We start from the raw sequence: 9,511 nt of genomic DNA, 5'->3' as shown, positions 1-9,511 counted from the left end.
CTCAGGGACCCGGGGCAGCAGAATCACCTCAGAGCTTTTTAGAAATGCAGGATCTCGGGCCTACCCAGTCAGCACCTACATTCTCATCAGACTGCAGTCGGAATCGGGAGATTCCTAAGTAAGAACCCTGGGGCCTGAGAGGCCCCGCCCTCGAGGACACAGCCCGTAGAGTTAAAAGGAGGCACTTTTCGGTTTCAGTAGAAAGAACTTCTTAGTTCAGGGAGAAGACTGAGCTGGAACGGGCTGTGTCAAAGGCCAACGGGCCTCTGGCATTGGGCTAGAACAGAAGCAGGAAAGGCCGCTCTCAGGGGTGCTGCCTGAGGGGTGAGGTATACTGCAGGGCTGGACGGATGGCCTGTGGGTCCCACTCACTCTGAGGTAGGAGGGGTTTCATCCCACCTCTGCCCACTGCCTTGGTTCTGTCCAGGGGCCAGGGGGCAGCACACAAGCCCAGGACCCCCCGAGCTGGCTTTGCGACACCATCACAAAGTCCAGGTAGAAGGAGAAAGCAGGGCAGCGGAGAGTGGTGGGGGCCTGTCCCGACCATACCTTAGCTCCTCTGCACACAGGGCCCTTTTCTGGGGAAGCCGCTGTGCCCATCACAAGCCCACAAACCTCCTTCCACCTGATTTCACAAAGACCCTTTCCTCCTTTCCTGGTCAAGGGCTGGGATTCTCCATTTCGAAGCTGAATCTTGTTCAAATTAGTCCATCTCCCAGATAGAATTAGAAGCTGGGTGATTTGCAAAATACAGTCAATTTAGTCCAACTGTCCTTGCGTGCCAGCTCCACCTGATAATGAAGAGTCCGCTCCCCAGGCTCTGGGCTGGCAGGAGCCATTACCCACGTGGTGAGGTTAGTCTGATAGGACGCGGGAGCCAGTGGGGTGAGGGCTGTCTCAGCCCTCAGCGGGGCACCCAGCCGGGGCCAGGAGGGAGGCAAGGGCAGGGAGGCCGGGGCCCAGATTCTGCCCAGGGAAGAACACCTGGCCAGAGCAGGACACTCATCCCTGGGAGGTCAGACCACAAGACAGGGCCAGGTCAGGACAACGTACCCACCTGGGCCTCCGGTTCCTTATGTACGACTGGGGCTGGTGAGACTATCTCCTGGGGTTTACTTAGGAACAAACAAACACCCTAACACAGGTGAAACCTCATTTGTTCATTCATTCATTTTTAATAAACATTTACAACATCTGATATTCATTTGGCAGCTAGCACGTACTGAACACTGTACCAGGTGAAAGGGCTGATTTAACGAGCGAGACACAGTCTGTTCTCCTGCCGAATGTGAAATTGTACACCACTGACCAAATGGACAGTGGAGATGGTGGCGACGCTAGTGGTGGTGCCGACCACGGGACAAGCGGTCACCCTGGAAGACGCTGCTGCCAGAGCCTTTTCCATGTGCAGTGAAAGACGGATCCCCCCGTTGCTCATCTTGGCTACGAGCTAAGAGAGATTAAAATGCTTTTGCATGAAGCAAACAATATACATATTTTATGAAATACACTTCTCTGCCTGTTTAATTGTGGGATCTTCCACAGAGGCAGAAAGATTCACTGCTCACCACTGCGATGAATGAATAGGGTCGCGGCCTTCAGCCTCAGGAGGCCCCGACCGCCGTCGTGTCCTGGCTCCCTGGGCCTGCTGCAGGGGGACCAGTGGTCATGCGACGCAGCCCGGGCAGCTTTCTTTCCTCCGTGCACCTCTGTGGGCCCAGGTGTGACGTTAACATGTCCACTTTCCATTGCTGAAGGCTTCTTAAGCCCAGTCTACCGCAAGCGAGTCTGCTGAAATTCACAAGATGATAGCGGTTCACTAGGGAACAAGGAGAAAGGTCATTAGGACGGGTCGTCCCAGCATCTCTGGTGGTGTTCCCAAGTCCGCTCATCCTTCCCCTGAGCCCTTAATCTGGAATGTGGGCATCCCAGTGCCCCTCGAAAAATGCCAGGAGCTTTAAGGTGGTTTCAAATTGGGGATCTGCTGGGCCTTCCCGTGTAGCGGCCGTGGAGTTCTGCCAGGTGGTGTGCGGGTGACCACAGGCGTCCAGGCGGACTGTCACATCGATAGGCAAAAGCCACTTCTCAAGGTGGGTTTCCAGCAACCTGATGGCCCGCCGGGGACCTCTTTTCTGGCCCTTGCAGCTGAGCCATGGAAAGCCCCCTCCAGGTTCCGCCAGGTGGGCACCAGCATGCAGGCAGTACTGGAACCTGATGTGGAGAGCCCTGAGCCAGGACCACATCCCATCTCCACTGCACCAAGAACACGTCACCAGTTTCACGGCAGCGTCTCTGTCCCACATGTCGTGTGTCTTTAGTTGCCCCCTTCCATGTTGGACTGCAAGCTCATAGAGGGTAAGTCACCAAGCTGCCCAGAGACCAGCAGGTGCTCCATAAACGGCCGCTGAACGAATGAACAAATGAGGGTGATTTTTTTAAAAGGAAGAACGGAAAGAAGAGAACACATAGAGCCACTGATCTTTGAGTGGCTAAAATAATCCCGGGAGTTCAAGGATCTGAGATGTTACCCAGTCGGCAGAAAGAGCCACTACTATCCTCCCACCCACTCACGGCAAACACCACCGTGGCCCATGACACGCGCCCTGCTCACCGCAGGCGGCTCAGACCCTTCACACCGCCTCCTCACACCACAACCAACGGCTGAACCGGCTGATGGGCCTCCTGAGCTCCCCTCGTCCCCTCACCTGGAACATGGGCCCCCCAACCATCTCTGGTCCTCCCCCAAATATTTTGTCCTACTCAATGCCTCGTCTGGCTGTCACTTTAAGGAAGGTCCTGTCCTTTTCAAAGAAACACAGCTACGGGGCCTGGAAACGGGCCATCTGTGGATGTGAGCCTGGCCCCCACGACATGCGGCCCTCCTGCCAAGCCCAAGGGGCTTCCCGAGTCTCGATACTGCTGGTGTCCAGATGCGACAACATACGTGGTGTGAGTGGCGCTGGCCTTGGTGCTGAAGCGCTCATATGTACATGGGAGGCTGCAAACCCTACATTGCTGGGGATTTAGGGTGCTTGCCCTGCTGAATGAGGAATGAGACATCAGAAAGTCCGAAATGATCATCCATCTGCAGAAAGCGGGGCTGGAGAATTAGGACTGCCAGACGTGTGCCCTGACCCCGAGGGCCCCATAAGAGGACTCCCTGACTCCTGCCCTTCATCCATCACAGGCTGCTTGAAGACAGGTCACCCACTCCCCTGCAGAGACCCCGAGTGTACACAGACAGGAGCAGCCCTAGGTGAAGGCCCGGGTGCAGCCACCTGGCCTGGGGGCTCCGTGTCTGGGCAGGAGGCTCAGGGCTGCCGGCCCTGGGCTCTCACGGAAGAGCCTGATGCTGGCCTGTGTCCAGGCTTCCAGTAGCCTCGGCCCCTCACTTCTTCCCAACACCGAGGAAAATCTTGATCCTCGACGTGCACACCCTTTCCGTGCATCCGCCCATGCTTCCTCCTTCTTGCTTCCCAGAAATCCTGACACACTCGACTGCCTCATCAAGCCCAGACCCTTCAGCTTCCCAAGACCAGCGAGGCTTCAGGAAGCCCCAAGTGTGAGTTCTCTTTCCTACTCGCCAAAACTAGATCAGGCCACGTGCAGGGTGACGAAGAGCGTCAGGCCAGCAAACTCTGAGCACCCCTTGCCCTGTGTGCGCCATTCTCTCGGCTCCAGGGAGAGAAAGAGGAGGGAAGGAAGGAAAGAAGGGAGGGAGGGAGGGAGGGAGGGAGGAAGAAAAAGAGAGAGGGAGGGAGGGAGGGAGAGAGGAATTCACAGACCTGAGGAATCCTGAGAGGGAGGAGAGAGACCTGCTTCCGATACACTGAGCACAAAAAGATTTGTCAAACCTTTTAATGCAAAACTTCTCTTTCAGAGTATGCCTGGTAAAGAAATCACTCCTCTAAGTCTGAAACTTACGTGCGACTGTTTTAGTCTCCTCTTCCTCCTCTCCCACCCAGAACGTCATCACACCCAGCATCTCGGGTAACGACCAAGAGAACGTGGAGGCCTCTGCCCACGGCTGCCGCTCCTCGGCTCCTGTGTGTGCTGTCAGCAGCAGCCCTTGCCCAGGTCTCAGTCTGCCCCTGTCACACACACACACACAGACAACCCATCCCTCCGTATTTCTCTTCCTTCCTTCCGAGAGTCCAGGGCATTCACGTGGGGAGGAGGAGACGGTGAGGCTGAAACACAGAAACCTCAGGCTTGAGGGAGGGGGCCACCGGGCTGAACGCAGGCGCTGGGCTTTCGCTTCCCGCCTGTCAGCACCGATCAGAGCTGCTAGCAGGCGGCTGAAGGAACGGAGGGGTTCCCACAGGGAAGACGCGGCTGCTCCTTCAGCTGCTCCAAACCCCAGAGCAGAGGGTGAGCGTGGGCCAGGGACGGCAGTCACTTCGGCAGAAGCTCTGCTGACCCGAAGGTCTGGGCTGTGCACCTCCAGCCCCGCCTGGCCGATGGGGGGCCGGGCAGGGGGGTCAGGACCACACCCATCATGTTCCTGAATAGCTCCCGCCTGGAAGACAGGAGTGCGGGGGTCAGGCACACACACGCGTCCTCAGACCCCGGCTCCCACCGCGCTGCCCCTGCTCTCCACGCCCCGGCACTTGCTCCGTTTTGTTTCTCAAACGCAGGGAGCCCCCTCCCCCCAGCTTGGCCGGCTGCCATCCCCACTCCTGCCCCAGCCTCCAGCTCCACACGCAGCTGCGGGTCCCGGCTGGACCACGACCTCCCACGGGGGCCTCCCTGGCCCTCTGCAGCGAAGAGCCCCTCCGAGGGTTCTCCCCAGCTCTCCACCTGCCGATCCGGGTGATGGCAGCCTGAGTCCTGGAACGAGCCTGCCGGCATCACATGACAACGTTGTCACTTACTGCACACACAACCTTGATTAAATCACCTGAATAGTCGCCCCAGATTCCCGACCTACAGGATAAAGTTTATCACAGAGCCTGAGCATAGGCGGCACCTCACAAACAATACCTTACGTCATGGAATTAGTTACTGCCCGTGAAGACTCCAACAGTACCTGGCACACACAAAGGGCCTAATCAAAGTTAACTCTGCCAACGTCTGTATTTCCTGCTACATCCTGGTGCCCAGAACAGTGCCTGGCGAACCACAGGAGCTCATGACGGGCGCGTATCGTCAGCTGAGCACACGAAGGCATGCACACATCAAGAAGAGCCTCCGGGTTAGACCGGAAGAAGTGTGACAGGACTTGAGGAAGGAGGGCCACCTCCTGGGGCCTGGGAATCTGGAGAGGCTGCAGGAAGAGAGCACAGGGCCAGAGCTGGGCGATCTGGGGGACCTAGGCCTTGCTCTGCAACTGACCCCGGCCCGGATCGTAAGGGGCTCCAGAGGGACTGGGGATAATGGGCTCTGGCGAGCAGTCAGGGAGCAGTGGGCAGGTCAAGGGCCAACCTGGGTTGCTTTCTCTTCCCACGTTCACCTCAGGTACACGCCCCTCCAAGTCCAGGGCCCTCCCACCGCCTCTCACACCTCCCTCCGCCTCGGGAAAACAAAGCAAGACGAAAATTCCATCACTGAAGCAGTCTGAAGCCATGGACGGTCTCTTCCTGTGGACGCAGAAGTTTGCTTCAGCTCGGGAAGAATGCCAGCCCGATGGCCAGGAGGGGAGGGAGAGGGGAGGGCGGCTGAGCTTCCTGGTGACCAAAGGATGATTTCCAATTTGTCATGGGAAACAAGAATGTTCAGGGTCCAGAGCTCTGACCAGAACCCAGTGAAGGAGAAGAGTTAAAAGGCCTCCTTCCCTTTCCCTCTGGGCCCTGAGCTCAACCACCCAAAACAACAGGTGCACAGCCAGTCAGAGCCACCGCGGGGCATTTCACGTGTGCCCGCCAGACGCCGCAAGGCACGGCTGGGCCTGGGGAGCTCGCCCCGCCTCCCTGGTTGGGTAGGGGGCAGCTGTGCTTCCCCTCCTCCCCCCACGCTCCAAGAGGGAGGCCTGTGCACCTACAGCACGCGGTGAGGGCTCTCCCTGGACCTTCACACTCACATCAGCAAAACCACTGCTGTAGATTCCGGGGTGGGGGGGTGACTCCTAGAAATGGGGGTCCCAGCAATGAGACAGCTAAGGGGGGGCGCTGGATCCCAGCCGCCGGGCAGGGAGCGGCTCAGCTGCTTTCCTGCACCTCTGGCAGTGGGGGAGGGGAAGGGGGGCAGGGGAGCAGAAAGGGCTGTCGGCAAAGGAAGCATCTTTAGAAATCAGGAGCAAACCGAGCTCCTACAGAAAGAGGGCCAAGGCAGAAGGAGCCCACAAGGGGGACAATTAGCTGATAAGAGCAAACTAATTGTTATTCATACTAAATTAGGGCACAGGTGATTTGGAGAAAACCCACAGACCCTCCCAGATGTTTTACGGGTTTTGCATTGCAGATGATGGCTTTACGGGACCCTTGTGGGAGGCAGAATGTAGGAGCTGGGCCAGGACCAGAGCGGGGCAGGGCTCCCGTCCGGCTTAACTACACAATAAACACATAAAGGCTTGTCCCTGAGGACAGACCCGGCTTTGCATACTAAACACTTTAGCGCTAGGCTCTGGGGGCCTCTGAGAAGAGGGGCTCAGTCCCGGCAAGGGAAGAGGTCGGAGGGGACGATCAGTCACTCTGGAGACCCAGGGGCTGCTCCAGATGTCTGGAGCCAGGACTCTAAATCCAGATGTGGAAGGGAGAGATTTCCACAGACCTGACAGGCCAACAAGAAGACAGGGAACGGGCAGGAAGGCAGGCGTTCAGCGACTACTTTGTGGCGGCTGGTGGGTGTGTACACGTGGGTCTGCCTGTGTGCGGGGGGGGGGGGGGGGTCCAAGCATGCGCATGTGCCCGCGGGGTATCAGAGGGCGTAGGTGCGTGTGTCTGCGTGTGTATCTCCCTCTGTGTGCGTGTTTTGTGTCCACATAGCTGTGTGCGCATCTGTGTGTGTCCACGCACTTGGGGTGTTGCCAAAACTTCCCACCGAAACTAACGGCAGCTGTCCTCTCCTCACCGAAACTTATCATTCTAATTTTAATCCTACTTTATTGTGTTACGTTGGCTCTAAAAATTAAAATTTAAAAATTCCATAAACAGAACCTGGGGCTACACTGCAAGACAGGTCCCTGGAAAAGGGTTTACTGTCACTGTTGTTCTTCCAACAACGGTGAGGGTACATCCTGTCACCCCCACCCCGCCCCAGTCCCATCTGGCTCCCCTCCTGCTAGACAAAGGGAGGGCAGGCGGGAACAGCTGCAGAGAGGGCCCGCTGGCCTGGCCGCGGCAGTCAGGACCAGAAGAGTTAGTCCAACCTCTCAGCTGACTGCTCCTGAAGAGACTGGCGGCCAGGGAGGGGGTCACTCAGGCAGGGCCTTCAGAATCGGCCTGAAAGCCAGGCCTCCACACGGCCTCCTCCCAAGCTCAGCGGCTGGGGGCCGTGCCTCATCCTGGGGGAACTGATGGAGGGATGGGGTGACCCCGTCCTGTCCTCACACCCACTCTCCACACTCTCTCTTCCCTGTCTGTAAGATGAGGAGAGAACTAAAGGTCTCCGGGTGGTTTCTGCCCTGCCCTTTGTACCACATGACTCAATGGGGAGGGAGGCAGTGGGTATCCAAGCAAAGTGAAGGCCAGCCCCCCCCCCGGGCTCTTCTGCGTGGTCCTCTTCCCCCCACCCCCACTGTCCACGAGGAGGCAAGGAGAGCACTGAATCAGGAGAGGGCCTCTCAGCAGAGTCTCAAGGAGCAAGGATTATCCCAACAGGGGAAGGAAAAAGCAGAGAGGACTTGCTGTAATTCCTGCCTCATTACAAGAATGAAGAAAGGATCCTGCACTGCAGCAGGAGGTACTCAGGTTAGATTTGGCAGAACTTCCCTGATGGCATAGAGGGCCATTAAACACAAGGATGGAAGAGGGAGTGGAGGGAGGGACAGTTGTCCCTAGAGGCAGTAATTAACTATATTTTCAAATGTCCCTGAGACAGTATGCTCGGTGGGACCCTTTCCTCACTTCAAGATCTTGACCAAAGCCCCTACCCCTGCTTCTACCCGATCCCCACCTGCCTCACATACTCAGCACAAGAAGCAGGGCCTAGCTCCGTACTGACCAGGCCAGAGAAGGTGACAGGGGAAGGGGTCCCCCAGCACACAGAGACACACTGCCCAGTGGTACCACTTTGATCCAGAAACACCTGACAGAGGGTCGAGAGTCAGTCACTGAGTGAGGGAAGGAGGTCTCTGAGCAACTAAAAAGCACTGACATCTTTCCGGTCCCCCTGGGGCCAGAACCCCACCTACTGGAGCTGGCTTTCCTGGGGCTGCGAGGAGGACCAGGGTGGCCCTGACTACAGATGTCCAGGAGAAGGACTGCTGGGAGTGCAAACCCTTAAGACATATACAAGGATGGCCTCTAAGTCTCCGGCAACTTGACAAAAGAGCATTTGGAAGTATCTCCACGGAGGGCTACAGCTGTACCCCATACATCCTCATGCGCACGCATAGGACTCATACCCCTAGCCCACCCGGCACACGCAGGCAAGGAACATGCAGGGGCTTCTTGGCCCAAGGAGCCCTTGACATGTCCGGATACCTGCTCGCCCTCTGCTCCTCTCTCCAATCCCCCACATGGCCTGCTGCCTTGTCTTTGGAAAGTCCAGGGTCCTTTGATGGGGGGAGGTGGAGAGGCTGACCCACAGCAGCTTGGCGTGCCTTCGACAAGGCAGCAGTGCCCCGACAGCCAAGGACCTCCCCAACTCCACCCCACAGGCACCCCTGTATCCGGGCAGGTACCACCCACCCCCACCAGCCATCTCCCTCTCCGGGTGCCTGAAGCCAAGGGGGAGCCGCACCCTCCCCACTCTCCCGCTCTGCCTCCTGGTCCCAGAGAACCGCCCCCCAACTGCCCAGCCCGGAAACAATCACCCTTTGAGAAAGGCTGCCAAGCCGGGCGCCAGGAACGGCCTGGATGGAGGCGGGGTGGGGGTTGGAGGGCTTTAACTCCCGAGAGCGAGGCCTGGCGGTGTCGCCCCGCCCGCAGCCCAGCTCCAGCGCCAGGGGCCGGGGCCGCCTCGGCCGGGGAGGGCGCGAGGGTGGTACCACTCCGGGGTCCTTCCCTCCTCGCGCCCCGCCTCAGCCCGCGAGGGTGGTACCGACCGTCCGCCGTGCGGGTCCCGCCGGCTGCTTGCTCTCGCTCGGGGCGGGGGCGGGGCGGGGGCGGGGCGGGCAGCGGAGGCAGGGCGGGCAGCGGGGGCGGGGCGGGCGCGGGGCGGAGGCGGGGCTGGCGGCGCTGTCACAGACGCTGCCGCCCGGGCGCATCCGCCGCCGCCGAGGGGACTCCGCGCCGGCCCGGTCGGCTGGGCTCCGGCCGCGCGCCCCGGTGCCCGCGCCTCCGCCCTGCGCCCGGGCCTGCCCGCCCCGCTCTTCTCTGCGCCCCCGGCCTCCCCGCCCGGCTCCCCGCCCCGCGCCCCCCGCGCACTCCCGGGCTCGGCCGCCGCCTCGCCGAGCGCAGAAGGGCCGGGC

At 59.2% G+C, this 9,511-nt stretch overlaps 1 protein-coding gene across 3 annotated transcripts; it reads right to left on the bottom strand.

Annotated features, from left to right (window-relative positions):
• Nucleotides 1-1,205: 1,205 nt before the first annotated feature.
• On the bottom strand, nucleotides 1,206-9,097 carry LOC103005376 (uncharacterized). Of its 3 annotated transcripts, none has more exons than XR_451265.2 (4): nucleotides 4,801-4,994; nucleotides 3,925-4,519; nucleotides 1,569-2,404; nucleotides 1,206-1,450 (listed from the first exon to the last, which is right to left on the bottom strand). XR_451265.2 is itself a non-coding variant. In XM_057553388.1 (4 exons), the coding sequence occupies exons 1-3, from the start codon at nucleotides 4,849-4,851 to the stop codon at nucleotides 1,605-1,607; spliced, it is 861 nt and encodes a 286-aa protein (XP_057409371.1). In that variant the 5' UTR covers nucleotides 4,852-4,994; the 3' UTR covers nucleotides 1,206-1,450; nucleotides 1,569-1,604. The 3 variants fall into 3 exon arrangements, 1 of the variants encoding a protein (XP_057409371.1); XM_057553388.1 differs by having other exon boundaries at nucleotides 1,569-1,819; XR_009009299.1 differs by lacking the exons at nucleotides 3,925-4,519; nucleotides 4,801-4,994 and adding an exon at nucleotides 8,915-9,097 and having other exon boundaries at nucleotides 1,569-1,819.
• Nucleotides 9,098-9,511: the final 414 nt, after the last annotated feature.

This window comes from Balaenoptera acutorostrata, chromosome 9 (genome assembly GCF_949987535.1).
Source record: "Balaenoptera acutorostrata chromosome 9, mBalAcu1.1, whole genome shotgun sequence".
Taxonomy (NCBI): Eukaryota; Metazoa; Chordata; class Mammalia; order Artiodactyla; family Balaenopteridae; genus Balaenoptera; species Balaenoptera acutorostrata.
This window is presented reverse-complemented; position numbering and strand designations above follow the sequence as displayed.

Bases quoted from the DNA above. Each gene is read 5' to 3' on its own strand.
- LOC103005376 (XM_057553388.1), bottom strand. From the start codon at position 4,851: ATGCCGGCAGGCTCGTTCCAGGACTCAGGCTGCCATCACCCGGATCGG. The intron at 4,520-4,800 runs GTGGAGAGCTGG...CCTGTCTTCCAG, and splicing joins GCCATCACCCGGATCGGCAG to GCGGGAGCTATTCAGGAACA. The intron at 1,820-3,924 runs GTAAGTTTCAGA...CTTGTTCCCTAG, and splicing joins GGAGACTAAAACAGTCGCAC to TGAACCGCTATCATCTTGTG.